We start from the raw sequence: 15,908 nt of genomic DNA, 5'->3' as shown, positions 1-15,908 counted from the left end.
CAGCTCATCCTCTCGTCTCAAATCAAAACGAGCCTTGATTGGCAACCAGAGTCAAAAAAAATATGCCGCAAATTCGCCCAGAGAAATAAACACGGAAGTGTTGTGAGAATTTTATTGTTGATATAAAAGAGAATATGCTCTCAATTGTATAACATTGTAATTTAGGATGTTACCTGAACGCAACACAGGTGGTTACAGCCAATGACATGCACGGAAAACGTATGTATGTGTGTGTGTGTGTGTCTCTGACCCAGTGTCAGTGTCAATAAACAGCTCCTATGGGAGAAGAACCACAGAGAAAGAGAAACTGTTCCTCGTGTATATTTATTTCCTCCGTCTTGCTGCTGCTCTGGGAGTGCACGCGAGAACTGCTGCATTAACCCACTCTGCTAACAGTTATTATCTCTGCTTTGAAAATAGTGCTTGTATGATATGATTATGAACAGAAATAGGTCATTTTTAATGTGTATTTCTGTAGAGACGCTAGAGACACGCGCGCGGAAAGCTGAAAAAATAGGCTTCGCTTCTATTCTCTAGATGACGCGCGTCTCACGCTCGCAAGACACGCGCCTGAGACGCGCGTCTGATGCCGGTGGTGTGGCTGCTGTAACCTGTTAACATGGGAACCGAAATGAAAACGCCACGCAGACGCCACGCAGACGCACAGCACACGCAAGATGTGTGTTCCGGCCGTAAGACGATGCTTGAGGCAAATTTGATTAAATTCTGTCAAGGCGTTCCTGAGATATCACGTTAACAAGCTTGAAAATGGTGTTCGAGAGGTCACAGTGACCTTGACCTTTGAACTTTGACCACCAAAATCTAATCAGATCATCCTCGAGTCTAAGTTGATGCTTGAGGCAAATTTGATGAAATTCCGTCAAGGCGTTCCTGAGATATCGCGTTAACGAACATCGGATGGACGGACGGACAACCCGGATCCATAATGCCTCCGGCCTGGCTATCCCCGGCGGGGGCATAATAAAATCAATGTTGTATTACTTAGTAAAAAAAAATCTGAACGGTCGACTCACTACGGGTAAAAATTGACTTTTCGAAGGGAGCAGATATTCTTCCAGTTTATCTCTGTTCTGTATCTTTCGGATCACACACACAAAAAAACATTACACGTGCATTTACTTTATTTAATTGCCATTATTGCGAAGGTTGTACCCGGAAGTTTCCGTTTTATACTGCCTGACTTGACGCTACTTGGAATTTGCGGTTCGGCACGTGAATCTTAACAAACGCTGTGTAAACGTTAAATCAAAGGCATGAACGCAACCAGATCCAGATACCCTACCTAGCAATGTCCAATACTGGGAAGCAGGACGACCCTCGCGTCCAAAAATGCTCTATTTTAAAGGTGTGTGCTGTGCGAAGCTCTGCAGAAATGAAATAAGATCAAAGCCATGAGCATTTTCAATCCAGCAACACGTAGCCTGTTGGCTGACACACGGAGCAGGTTCGAGCTTTATTTGGAAAAACTAGAAACTGCATGATGGGTTTTTTTGCTCGCTCATTCACATTGACTATTTATATACTAATAATCTGTCACGCTGGCTTTCTGCCTCTCTCCTCCGCCTCATCCCACTCACTGAGCTGGCTACTTCACGGAGCTCTGGAGGGGCGGGGCCCGCCCGCCCATGCGACTAGGGTAGAAGCTTGTCTCAGGGCCGGGTCGTAGGAGGGAGGAGGAGGAGGAGCGCGCATACAGTAGCTCACCAAAACGTGTTCATACATACACCGCCACCCGGGTCCCCTCTAGATAACTCCCGAGTTCCAAGGCATGTCTGAAAGCGGCTTTGGTCACATGAGGGGCACTAAGCAATTATGACCTTTTTCCCCCCGGCAACATTACCTGAAGTGATTTTGCAGTGGGAGAGGCCATGATAGCCCAGCTTGCAGAGGGTGCAGAAGGCATACTGGCAAGCTGGGCAGATGCCCATGGTTGTGTCTGGCTCCACCATAACAGCGGTGGCGCAGGACTGGCGAGGACAGTAGACCACGTCGGCCATGAGGTCCAGACTGGACTGCAGCAGCAGGCGGTCATAACGGGCAAACAGCTCCTCGTCCACCAGCTGCTTCACCTGGAAGAGGCAGAGACGGGAGGAAGTGGTTCGTCACAAAGGGTGGGGAAGAAGAAACGTCACTTTTTCATCCACCGGCCACCATGAGGGAAGAATTGTTTTAAAGTCATCCCAACAGATTATTCTTTACACGCTTGAATGGCTCCTACAAAGGGTCAACAAACACACTTTCTTTTCCCTTTCCTTTTCTGTTTGATTTACTGTGAAGCTTGTCATTTGTTTATTTTATTATTACTTAAAAAGAAGATGCTATTGCATTATGGTCAATCAATTAATGGGTGATGATGTACAGGTCAGGCATGGCTGAAATGTGACAATAAATACCAAGTCCAAAAGAAAAGAAAAGAAGGGGAGGGTCAAGATTAGGGGTGGGAATCGTGGAGTAACTCACGATACGATATGGTCACGATACTTGGCCCTCGATAACGAGATTATCACGATACAGCGATTCTGCGATAATCGATATATTGGAAGAAATTTAACCTACGATATCTGTGTAACCGAAGAGAAAAAAATACCCCTAAAAGGCAAGAAGCAGGTATTGAGTATTTATTAGCAGAATTGACATGAACTCTCTCAGAGTTCACTCACTCACTCATACCATTTTCGATACCACGGAGGAAAAGTTACACATTAAGTCTTTTTATTATTATTATTAAAACAAGAAAACTAAGGGGTTGTCCTACAACCCAGGTTTTATGAGTGAAGCGAGGCTCCCACCTATTGCCATCTCTGCGTGGTACACGCTATCGAATGCTCTTACCTTTTATTACTTTAAAAGTGTCCTTTCCAACCATCCATTAGACCGTTGACAGGATGCAGACTGGACCCTTGGAAAATCCGGGGCGATCCTGACGGTCTCATGGTCTCCCATCCAATAGCAGGAGTAGAGGCGGGCACAAGCCCTCACGCCTGGAATTGGACCGGGAAAACACCACTCACCCGGCATTCGGCCAGAACCAGACAGACTGGCAGCAAGGCACCTGAGGTGGGAGCCTCGCTTCACTCATAAAACCTGGATTGTAGGACAACCCCTTAGTTTTATTTCGTTGAAGCTCGGCTCCCACCTATTGCCACCTTACAACCGACCTTGCTGCAAAGGAGCACCTAAGTGCCCGACCTTGCGACTCTCGATCGAAAAATGGGCCGTCACGGCTTATAGCGCATGGGAACCCGATAAGGATTGGGGAGCAGTCAGCGAGGCAACTAGTCCGCGGAGGCAGACAGAACCGCATGAGCGAATGTCGCGCCTCCCACATCCAGACTATAAAACCTCACAAAGGTATGGTGAGTCGACCATGACGCAGCTGCGCACATATCTTCCACCGTCACACCGCGCAACAGCGCCCAGGAAGAAGCCACGCCCCGAGTAGAGTGGGCCTTAATTCCTTCCGGTGGAACCTTCCCAGCGGCAGAATAGGCCAAGTTAATGGCCTCCACTATCCAGTGCGATAGACGCTGTTTGGACAACGGCTTGCCCAGAGCCTTAGCCCCATGGCACACCAGAAGCTGGTTAGACGTACGCAAAGTACGCGTCTTGGCCACATAGGCACGGAGCGCCTGCACGGGGCAGAGCGACCTAAGTCTCCTCTCTTCCGCCGAAGAAGAGGCAGAAGGCTCAAACGCGACCAGGTCTATGGTCATGGACCTGAAGCCAGCCCCAATACACTTAGGCTGATAAGCAGGGTTCGGGCGGAGCGTGGCCCTGCGCCCATCGTTAGAGAACACCATGCACGATTGTTGCACTGACAGGGCAATCAAGTCTCCCACTCTCTTGCCGGAAGACAAAGCGAGAAGCAATGCCGTCTTCAGCGAGAGGTGTTTCAGGTCGGCAGCGTCGAGTGGTTCAAACGGGGGCCTCGAGAGGCCATCCAAGACCGTGACCAAGTCCCACTTGGGAAAGATGTTCCTTGTCTGGGGGCGAAGCTTGCGCACACCCGTCATGAAACGAGAGACCAAAGACAGGCCTCCCACTGTCTTGCCCTCGATGTCCATGTGGCAGGCCGAGATGGCGGCCACATAAACCTTAAGGGACTGCGGCGACTGGCCCGCTTCGTACAGACCCTGGAGGAAGCAGAGAATGGGCCGAACGTCGCAGGTCACCGGGTCCAGGTTCCTTTCTGCGCACCAGCGTGAGAAGGACCGCCACTTGTAGGTGTACTGAGTGCGAGTCGAGGTGGCTCTAGCACTCTGTATGGTTTGCACGACGTTCGCAGGCAGGCCCTGGGCTAGCAACCGTTCCCGTTCAGGGACCAAGCGGCCAGCTTCCACTTGTGTGGGGATGGGTGGAGTATCTCTCCGCCCGCCTGCGACAGCAGGTCCTTCCGACGCGGCAGCAGCCACGGAGGACCTCTCGTCAGAGTGATCAGATCCGCAAACCAGACCTGCGACGGCCAGTGCGGGGCTACCAGAATGAGCTGTAGCCCTTGCTGTCTCACCCTGGCTAGCACCTGGGGAATCAGTGCGATTGGGGGGAACGCATAGAGGGCCGCCCTCGGCCAGACGTGCGCCAGCGCGTCGTGGCCCAACGGTGGATCGTCCGCGAGGATGGAAAACCACTGGGGGCAATGGTGTGCGAGCCGCGAGGCGAAGAGATCGACGCTGGCTTGCCCGAACCTGGCCCAGATCTGCTCCACCACCTGTGGGTGGAGAACCCATTCTGAATTGCGCGGGTTGCCCCGCGATAGCAGGTCCGCTCCCAGGTTGAGGTGGCCCCGAATGTGTGCCGCCGACAGGGACAGCAGGTGGAGACGGGCCCACTCGTGGATGACCGTAGCCAGCTGGTTCAGAGCCAGCGACCGGACACCGCCCTGGCGGTTGATGTACGCCACTGTCGCGGTGTTGTCCGACCGTATCAGTACATGGTGGCCCATGATCTGATGTTGGAAGTGCCAAAGAGCGAGGCGAACTGCCTCCAGCTCTAGTATGTTTATGTGGCGAAGCTGTTGGGCTTGCCATCGCCCGTTTGCAGCCTGGCCTTCGAAGACCGCGCCCCAGCCCCAAAGGGAGGCGTCGGTCCGAATCACTCGCCTGAGTGGGACCGGACCCAGTCTGGCGCCCTCTAAGAGCCAACAGCGGTCCGTCCACACTTCCAAGGCTTGGCGAGCGCGGTCCGACAGCGTAAGAACGCGGGACCGATGTATCGCTGGGTCCAAGCGATGACCGAGGAACCACCTTTGGAAGGGGCGCATGTGCAGCAGCCCCAGAGGAATTGCCGCGGTCGCCGCGGCCATAAGGCCCAGTAGCACGGAGCACTGGTGAACGGAGATCGTGCGTGCGTGACGCCGAGTCTCCGCTGTCCTCCGAAGGTTGTCCAGCCTCTCCGGAGAGAGGCGGGCGCGCATTGAAAGGGAGTCTAGCTCCAGACCCAGGAAGGTTGTGACCTGTTGAGGCACAAGGGCGCTCTTGCGCCAGTTTATAAGGAACCCCAAGGCCTGGAGGTGGGAAGTCAGCACCTCGGTGTGTGCGGACACCATCTCGCTCGAGCTCGCCGCTATCAGGGCGTCGTCGAGGTAGACGTAAACGCGGATCCCCATCTCTCGGAGGGGAGCCAGCGCTGTGTTGACGCAGACTGTGAAAGTCCTGGGACTTAGAGACAGGCCGAAGGGGAGTACGCAGTACTCGTAGGAGACTCCCTGAAAGGAGAACCGGAGGTACCTCCTGTGCCTTTCCACGATGGAAACGTGGAAGAAGGCGTCCTTTAGGTCGACTGACGTGAAGAAGTCCCCGGGTCTGATCGCTCTGAACAGTGTGGGGAGCGTCAACATGCGGAAGGGAAGCTTCCTGAGCAGGGGGTTTAGCCGCCTGAGGTCGAGGATGGGCCGTAAGGACCCGTCCTTCTTGGGCACCAGGAAGTACCTGTGGTAGAACCCGGACTGCCTGTCCTTGTCCGGCACGGGCCGTATCGCGCCCTTTGCCAGAAGCGAGGAGACTTCCTCGCCGAGGACAGCCATGGAGTCCGCATTCGCCAGGTCTGAGACAGGGATGCCCGTGAAAGCCGGCGGGGGGGCCGCGAACTGCAGCGCGTAGCCCTTCTCCAGCGTTCGCAGCACCCACGGTGTGGGTCTGCACAGCCTCTTCCACAGGGGGAGGCTGTTTGCCAGGGCAGGTCTGGTGCCCTGTGTCGGGGTTACCCTTGGCACATGATCCTGAGGCGCCACGGCACACGGCCCCAGCAGGACGTCCCCAGGGGGGGTGCGTCCCGGAGGCCGTGGCAGCATGGTGTGCAGCCCCGGCAGGACCAGCCCATAGGGGCTGCGTCCCGGAGGCCGCGGCGAGTCGTCGCCCGTGGTGTGCGGCCCCAGCAGGACCAGCCCGGGGGGGCTGCATCCCGGAGGCCGCAGGAGGTCGTTGCCCGGCTGGTGCGACGACAGCTGTGGGGGGGGGAATAGCAGGGGGGCCTGCAGATGGTGAGGTGCCCTCCGAGCACCTCGCAGCTTTCGCTGGCAAGGGACACGTACTGAGCAAGGCTCTCTTCGGCGCTCGACAACACTGTGGGACGCCAGGTCCTGGCAGCGTGGAGGCTGCCCCTCCCCCCCCCGGGGGACCGCTAGGTACGCGCCGGGCCTCGGGGCCCGGTCGCGGTGGCCGACTTGTCAGGGTTACGGCGGGAGCCCCTGCTGCGGCGGGCACGGCTTCCTCGACCCGCGCCAGTCCAGGCTGGCTGGGGAGGTGTTGGCCCCGCGTTCCTTGGGGCATTCGAGCTGTTCCTGTCTGCGTTGGCTGGGGGACCGGACCACCCCTGGGGTTGCCTGTCCCGTGGACGGCGTGCAGGGCTGCCGCGGGTCGTCGTCGAACGACCTCGGGCAGGGGGTGGCCTCGCTGTGTGATGGGTCGCCCCGGTCTTGCGCGGCAGGACTCTGCCGACCGCCTCCGTGTCCTCACGCCGCCTCTGGGCCCTGCTGGCGAGGTCCGCCATTGAACCGAAGAGCCCGGTAGGGCAAACGGGCGCGTTGAGGAGGTCCGTCCTCTCATGGCCACGCAGGCTGGTGAGCTGCAGCCAGAGGTGACGCAAGGCGGCCACCGAAGATCCCATGACCCTCCCTGAGTCCTCCGACACACACTCCAGCATCTTGAAGACATAGTCGGAGACCCGGCGTAGCTCAGTGAACATTTCAGGCTCGGGGGCTGCTTGGACCTGGTCTACCAGGAAGCAATGATACTTAAGCAGGAAGGCCATGGTGTTGGCCATGGAGGCCGCCTGGCCTGCCGCCAGATAGGACTTTTCCAGGAGCGAAGCAGTCTCCCTGCAGGCTGGGGAGGGGAGCAAGGGCTTCCCTTCCTTCTTCTGGCCTGGGAGCAGGTGGTCCGCCACCGCCTTCTCCAGTGGGGGGGGATGTTCATAGCCTGATTGGGCCCCTTCCACGACGCTAGACCAGCACTTAAAGCGTCGGATGGGGGCCTCAGAGGAGTAGGGTTTGGTCCAGGATCGCTGAACCCTACGCTGCACGTCGGGGCAGAAGGGCAGGCTGCCCCGTAGCGGCGTCTCAACGGCGCGGAAGTGGGAGGCGGTGAACATGTCCTTCTCGACGGTAGGGGGCGTAGGCCAGTCCCAGTCGAGGGCGGAAACAGCCCTGGCCACGACCTCCCTGAACTCCCTCTGGTAGATCTCAGAGGAGATGTCGTCAGGAGGGGGGAGCCCCCCGGGGTGAGCCCTTTCTGGGTTACCCGGGCCGGCCAGCAGGGAGGCCTCATCATCCCGTTTTGGGTGGATCTCGAGGAAGTCATCCCAGGGTCCCCCGCCTCCGGCCATCTTGGCGGAAAGGCGAGCCCATTCCGAGACACGGGAGTTAGCCGCACCTTCACCCGACCTGGGGGAGGGGGGCAGGGAACAGCGGGAACCATGTGGGGAACGCAGGTGGGGACCGCGCTGGGAACCCGTCTTGTGCTGTGAACCCGCTGGGAAACTGTGCCGGGTATACTGCTCGCACTGCCGTGATCCCGGCGGGAAGTCACGCTGGGAACCTACCTGGCAGCTGTGCTGTGAACCCGACCGAGAACCGCGTTGGGAAATCCGCGCGTCATGCCGCGGGCGCTTCGGCGGGGAGCACTGTTGGGAACCTACCTTTTTTCTTTGGTAGCTGTGCTGCGAACCCGACCGGGAACCCCGCGCATCTTGCCGTGGGCGCTTCAGCGGGCAGCGCTGCTGGGAACCCTCCTTGTGGCCATGCTGTGAACCCCAACGAGACACACGTGGGGAGCTCACCTGGGAGCACTGCTGGGAACCCTCCTTGTGGCCGTGCTGTGAACCCAAACGAGAAGCACGTGGGGAGCTCTCCTGGGAGCTGTGCTGGGAGCCCTCCCGAGAGTTGTCAACGTGCTGCTGTCCGAGAGGCAGCGGGGTGTCGGAGGTAGCAGGCCCAGAGGTAGTCTGACTCTGGCTGGGCTCAGCTGCAGCAGCAACGCCGCCAGCGTGGCCTCTGAAGAAGTCTGCCCTGTATTTTTGAGTGCTACGAGGCATCTCAGTACAGGCGAGGCAAAACTCCGGATCTCCGAGGCAGCTATCTGCGTGGGCCTGTCCCAGGCATTCAACACACAGCGTGTGCGAGTCCTTGGCTGATAGCCACGCGCCACACTTGTCCGCACAGCGCTTCGCCTTGTTAACACTAGCCATCCTGTTAGAACACGCGGTAGTGACAGGCGAACAACGTTAACGTTAATGTATCCTCTTCTTTATCGCCTTGTGGGTAACACTGAAGCAAGCGAGTTACACAAACCACTGAACGTGGCAGACCGAGCGCGCGTAGGCGGCAGGCTATTTTAGCGGGTCTTAACTCTAGCAAGCCAGTCGGCAGTGGTGCCGACTAATACCTGTAACCCAATACAAGAACGAGACTAAGCTACGAAACACGTGACGCTAGTAGCGGAGAGTTATCTCTACGTGAGGTTAGCTTAGACAGAGCAATTCAATTAGCAAGCATACAACGACACTCGGACCGGCTTGTTCTTAAAAGCCGCCGACACGTGAAAAAAACACTTATGGCCCAATCCCACCGCAGCTAGTAGCGCGGTCCCGCTCCGCTCGACTCGACTTTTGGTCTCATCCCACCGGTATAAACCGGCCCAGCTCGCTTTGATTTGGGGCTGAGTCGTGCTACTTTTAGTACCTGCCTCGTCGGGGTTCTATTCTGCGAACCCGGGTTCATACGGTGACGTGAAAACATTGTAGACGACTGATTGGTCAGGCAGAATCGTGTTTACTCTCTATCCTACTGACTGTCAATGCAGCGCTGCATACCAGTTTACTTACCTACTCTTCTCTTCTATTATGCTCTTCCATCAGTCTTTTGTTTTGCTGCCTTCGCCTCTGGTGAAATAAAATCGGCGCGGTGGTTTCAATTGTCCAAAAGTCCGCTGCTCTGAAGCGCTTGTGTAGTTAGTGCTGCGTCGGCTCCGCTAGGCCGCAGGCGCTTGGTGAAGCCGCGGTTTTGCCTGGCTCTGCCGCGGGGGTAGAGGCTTCACTCTAGCGCAAACCCCGTCCCTCGTGCCCGCCCCTTTAGCAGCGCTTGTGAGTTTTGACTAACAACAAAGTGATATCCATTCTCCTGGTCGATTGTCACTTTTGCCGATGTACACTGTAACACCCGCCCAACATGCTGTGATGCTATGAGCTGGCTGCTCAGGCCAGGATCAAGGACTGTGGTCATGCCAGCACTGCTCTCTCTCTCTCTCTCTCTCTCTCTCTCTCTCTCTCTCACACACACACACACACACACACTGTAGGTCATTTAGAGGCACCAGTATTTCATAAACAGTTTAAAAGTTCTGTGTATGGATTTAATTGTAACGTTATGTTATAGCATATTTCGGGACATGGGTGGAGGGCAGATATGCGGTCGCTTGGACGACCAGGTGTGGGCGGGGGCAGATGAAAGGCGGTCGAAGCAGAACGTCCATCGGGTTGAAGCAAGTAGAGCCGAGTGGTGACGGGCTGTGCAGGGCTGTAAAATGTGGTGGAATTGAGCCATTAGCTTTGTCGCTCGCCTCCAACTTTCACCGCCCAGGCGAAGGTAACCTTCCAGACCGGAAAATCAACGACCGAGGTTCCCGTCCGCTACGCCGATGTACGGGGAGCAGTTGAAGTGAAAGTGGTCGGGCAAGCTAACGCTAATCTGGAGCAATAATTCACACGTCTGTCCTTGGCCGAATGCAGGTAAGAGTGGTGTTTTCCCGGTCCAATTCCAGGCGTGAGGGCTTGTGCCCGCCTCTACTCCTGCTATTGGATGGGAGACCATGAGACCGTCAGGATCGCCCCGGATTTTCCAAGGGTCCAGTCTGCATCCTGTCAACGGTCTAATGGATGGTTGGAAAGGACACTTTTAAAGTAATAAAAGGTAAGAGCATTCGATAGCGTGTACCACGCAGAGATGGCAATAGGTGGGAGCCGAGCTTCAACGAAATAAAACCTATATAACCTACCTATATAATTTCTAAAAGTAGATATTAATGATCAAACATTTCCATTCATGTAGCCTACACTATTTATGTTTTTGTTTCAACAACTTAAAACTATGTTTCAACTACCACACACAGCATAATATTTTAGCCTGTTTATAATTTATTTTTTATTTTTAAATAAACATATCGATACTTGGTGCCAGTGTATCGATAACGTATCGCAAGTGGAAATATCACGATACCGTGAGTATCGATATTTTGTCCCACCCCTAGTCAAGATTCAGGTGAAATAAGTAATGGAGGCTTAAGGCTTTTGCACACCGAGTCTGTATTCTTGGTCCGACGTCGCACGTCCAAAAATAAATACGACCTCATGTTGTGTCACTCACGTTTACACACTGACTCCAAAACTTTCGTCCGTCAGTAAAGTTTTCGGAACAGGTTCGATTTTCTGTGTTTTTTTCCGCATCAGTCAAAACAGCCTTTTGTGATCTGTCTGTGTCTGGCCGAGCGGGACTCCAGTCTGAGCGGAGAGGCAGCAGCTCGCTCCACCTCACTGGGCCCTCTCCACCCCCTCTCCCTGAAGGGAGGGGGGGGGGGGGGGGGGGCACAGCGCACAGGCTTGGCGAGGTGAAGGTGAGCATCATGGAGCTCTGTTTCCAGTATGAAATGGTTACCATTCCCCAAACTGCTGCCATCTGTCTTTCTCCAGTCCACATCACCGCTGCTGCAGATCAGCCGCTGCTGCCTGTCAGCCATGTTGTAATGGATACAGGAGGACGAATATTTGTCTTGTATTGCGAATAGAACAACATAATAAAACGCATCGGACTCAGTGTGCAAGGTTTCTGTGCGTGACGATTTTTTCCAGATGACGGATTAAAAAAACGCATACGGGAAAAAAAACTGTGTGCAAACTCCTTTACTGCCCACCCTGCAAGCATACAGGGCCACACACGGGCACCCACACACATATACCCACACCCCTTTCTCTCTCACCTGCAACGGTGTGGCTAAGGAGGTACATTTGGGCTCAGGGCAATTAAGGCACTGAACATTGCCATCCCGTATCTTGATCTGGAAGTACTCGGTCATGCAGGCCCTGCAGTAGACGTGCTGGCACTTGTTAAAGCAGAGGCAGCCGGAGCCCAGCTTCTCCAGGAAGCAGATGTTGCAGCAGAACACCTTGCTGTCGAACACCTTCTGGCGCTGCGCCTCGTCGAAGTCCAGCAGCTGAGGTAGGATGTCGACGCGCGGGTCCACCACCAGCACAGCCCGCTGGTCCAGTTCACACGACGACGACGACAACTGTGGTTCAGACTTTCCCTTCCTCAGTGTCCTTTTCTTCTCCTCCTCCTCCTCATTTTCACAGCAAATCTCTGACTGCTTCGCAGCTAAAGAAAAGTGACGAAAATATTTACCACTCCCAGTTACATTTTTAAGAAACTAAACGTGCAGCGATAGTATTTGTAATACTGTATCAGAATTGGGCCCAGTCCAGCTCCCAAGCAGTCATACTCGGCAAATGAAGCTGTCCGAGAATTCCGGTTTTTTACAACCTGGACCTGATTTCCAGCTTTAATTATGATTTTCTAACTCACCCTGATAATTTTTGTTTGACATCCATGCACTAAAACGTTAATATGCTTTGAGCTCTGACCTGGAAACGAGGAATACAGGGCATTTGTAATGTGTGTATTAATGTCCTGTAAATGGCTTGTTTTTGGACATGCAGCGGCTCATATCCTTATTATATCATAGAGACGAGAAAATGAACGATGTATTTACCTTGGTGCAGCGTGTTCAGCATGCTCGGTTTGCCGTCTGTCACATTGGTAGATTGCAGCTCCCGTTCTCCCCGCTCCTCAGTTTGTAATCCATATGGCGGTATTCCAGCTAAAATAAATAAGTGGCCATCGAATTCAAATGCATCGTCTATATTATCAAAAAATATCCAGCCATCCTACAGTAGCCTACGTGTGTATAGCACTTAGGCCATGTTCAGACTAGGAGGCCAAATCTGATTTGTGAACTTTAGTGACCTATTAACTCATTCACTGCCAATATCTGACTGGCATTTTTGGCACAGGCCAAGTATTTCCATAATGTTTGGTCATCTTTCAAGACCCACAGTAAATTCTGTACTAGGACTACAGTGATGTCCAATACCTCGAAATGAAGATCTAAGTCTCTACTTTCACCCCCAAAAAGAAAGTTAGCTTTTAGCATGTTCTGTACTCTACTTATAACCCTTTTTATACACCCCATGTTCACCAAAAAAGCCTGTCTGGGAAGAGAAAAGGGAGAAAAAAGCATTTTTGTAAAAGGGCACAATCTCAGGCATAACTCACTCTCAATTCTTTTATTTTGAACTGTATTGACATCAGACATGTAAATATTATTCGTTAGGACACAAATGACAAAAAAAATAAATATATATATATATATATATACACACACATGAAGTGCTTTTTTTTTACATTCAACAATACAGTTTACTCGGTGTGAGTGTGCAGACAGACAGACAGACAGACAGACAGACACACACACACACACACACACACACACACACACACACACACACACACACACACACACACACACACACACACACACACACACACACACACGATCCCCCTTTTAGATTTCTAACCCATGTGGCGCTGGGATTGGCCAGGAGCAACACTGGAGGGCGAGCAGCCCAAGAGCTCTTGAGAAGGACAGCGGGCTGCTGTGAGTGCCTTCTGCCCGCTGCTGCCTAGCTGTTCCTGTGTTTATTTTGATTTGTTCTGGTACACCGTCCTCGTCCATGTCTCCCTGTCATATCTATGATCGTTCCCGTTTTCCCCTCGGCTATTCAACACGTCCTCACCGCCCTCGCAAACTGATCGATCATTTCCTCATTCCTCCGATGATCAAACACATCTCTTGATTACTTTCTCCCGTTTTCTCCTGGCTGGCACAGAGGAAGGCGACTCCAGCTCGGCGTTTCAATGTTTCTCCTGTCTGCACAAGGAAGCGTTACCCGTTCTCTGCATTTCCTCTTGCATCAATTTCAAAACAACAGCTGCGGTATGTGTTTGATCGCGTGCTGTCGGCTACCCTTTGAAGGCAGGGACCTGTGTCTGTGTGACAGGCTGGGCAAGTGTTTGCTGCAGGCGCTGCACCAATAAAAACAAAAACACGTCAAACACGTCCTTGGCGGGGAAGGCCATTGCTGATAACACGTCAAAGACGTCATTGGCGGTGAATGAGTTAATGACTTTATCCAGATTGGTTTTATGAGTCTGGACGCTCCAAGTCTGATTTGTGTCACTTGTCCCAAACCACAGAGGTAGTCTCCAATCTGCTTCAAATGTGCTTTTGACTGAGGTGTCTTCAGTGCGGACGCACAGATCCACCAAATCTGATTTGAACGTCACTCGCAACTCGTCATCAAATGGTGGTCTCGACCTAGTTTCAAGATGAAGACCAGACACGCTGCCTCGCACCACGCGCAATCCTAGTGACCTCACCTCACCTCATGTAATCCTAGTGTGACGAGCACAAGTGTAATCCCAGCGTGACGTCCGCGTGACGCACGTGCCTATATGACGCCGATAATGTCGTCAGTGCCGAGGCTATGACGTAGCAGTATTTATAGCCATGCTCTGTGGGTCATCGTCCCCTTTCCCTGATCTTCTGGTCGCGGTACCCGAGCTGATCGCATCCCATTCTCTGAAAGCTGCGTTTCGACCCACCCACCTCCCCAGGCCACCACCAATGTCTTGACTCCTGAAGAATCCCCTACGGGGGGGGATTCTCTATTCTAGTCCGAGCAGATGCCCTCTCTCACCGCAATAAGAGAGGCATCTTAGCGCGGAGTCATTACGCCAAAGAACTAGTCGCCATGCTGCCATGCCATCAGAATTAGTTGCCATACCGTCCCATGCCATAGATCTTATCGCTCTGCCATACTTGAATAAAGCTTGCTTGTTAAAACTCTACCCTCTGGTCTCTCATGATTGAAATGCTTCTGCGCAGGAAAACCACGTCACCAACGTACATATTTACTGACGCCCACGTCGTTACTATAGCAACCCATGCAGATAGGCTGTTTAGGTCTGGACACACAGATCCGACTTGAAAATCAGATTCATGGCAGTGCGGACACACTCCCAAATCAGATTTGGGAAACCAATCAAGATAATGATGATTAATGACTTTATCAGCAAATCGGATTTGCCTGTAATGTGAACATGGCCTTAGCCTGGGCATGGACGGTCATGGCGGCTTGATTGATTGCTCTGAGCTCTCAACCAAGTCTGTCAGCCCCCAGATGGAAAAGAGAGAAATGGATGGCTGGCAGAGGTACAGTAATACAGCTAGGGCTGGGACGGATCAGAAAACCCACGGATCGGATCGCATGACAGATTTTGAGCCACGGATCACGGATTTTTCGGATCAGCAAAAAAAAAGATCTCAGCTTTTTTCTCTCAAAATTAGATTTTAGATTCGATTTTTAAATACTATTATACTTCTCTAACCATTTGTTGCCCTGCACAGCTCAAAAATATTTTTTTCTCATAAGTGACACAATTTATGCTTTTACTCTGAAGGCAGAACAACCCAACTTCCTGTTTCACCGTGGCGCTGCTATGCATAACTTCCTGGCTGTTACTTGCTAACTGCACTCACTTGGCACGGGTGGTACAGACCGGGTGAGTCTGGAAAGCTACTCAGTGGCCCCACGTGTTGTTTTGTTCTTATGTGTCCTAAAGGCAACATTTTACCGTCCGGTGATAACGTGTTCGTGAAAAGTGTGCGCGTGTGTGTCTTGTGGCTCTCGTTATCTTGTGCAGCCCACAACATGCTGCTCGCATTCATTCCTGTGCTTTTTCAGCAGGGAGAAGGGTTGAGGAAGCTCACTTGTGCTTGCCATGATGATGCCTGTCTGTGTCTGGCTGCGCTGCAGGCGTTCTCATACACTAACGTTACGTTAAACGTGAAATGAAACGAAGGGGGAGGGGGGGGGCCTTCAGAGAGACTTTACAGCGGGGAGAAGGGTTGAGGAAGCTCACTTGTGCTTGCCATGATGATGCCTGTCGCGTTCTCATACACGAATGTTAAACGTTAAATGAAACGAAGGGGGGGAGGTCAGCGGACCATGGATGTTCCGAACCGTGGGGGCTGATCCGTACGGGTCACGGATTATCCTTGATCCGTGCCAGCCCTAAATACAGCCGGTCACATTCATGTCAGTATCGTATAAACATATGAGCCGCTGCGTGTCAGAAAATATGCTATTTACAGGACGTAAATACACGCATTCCACATGCCCCGTATTCCTCGTTTCCAGGTCGCAGATCAAAGCATATTAACGTTAGTGCATGGATATCAAACCAACCTTTCAGGGTGAGTTAAAAACCATAATTAAACCTG

The 15,908-nt window shown here is 53.0% G+C and overlaps 1 protein-coding gene across 2 annotated transcripts in view; it reads right to left on the bottom strand.

Moving 5' to 3' along the window:
• rnf14 (ring finger protein 14) overlaps positions 1 to 15,908 on the bottom strand; it is a 38,518-nt gene that overhangs the window by 10,809 nt on the left and 11,801 nt on the right. The window contains exons 5-7 of one of the 2 annotated variants that reach the window (XM_083643928.1): positions 12,276 to 12,383; positions 11,487 to 11,881; positions 1,862 to 2,090 (exon numbers count right to left, since the gene is read on the bottom strand). In XM_083643928.1, the coding sequence (XP_083500054.1) occupies positions 1,862 to 2,090; positions 11,487 to 11,881; positions 12,276 to 12,383 (732 nt within the window). The remainder of the gene's footprint in view (positions 1 to 1,861; positions 2,091 to 11,486; positions 11,882 to 12,275; positions 12,384 to 15,908) is intronic. The other variant, XM_083643929.1, reaches the window with a different exon arrangement.

Source organism: Poromitra crassiceps (assembly GCF_964638095.1).
Source record: "Poromitra crassiceps genome assembly, chromosome: 1".
In the NCBI taxonomy this organism is placed as follows: Eukaryota; Metazoa; Chordata; class Actinopteri; order Beryciformes; family Melamphaidae; genus Poromitra; species Poromitra crassiceps.
This window is presented reverse-complemented; position numbering and strand designations above follow the sequence as displayed.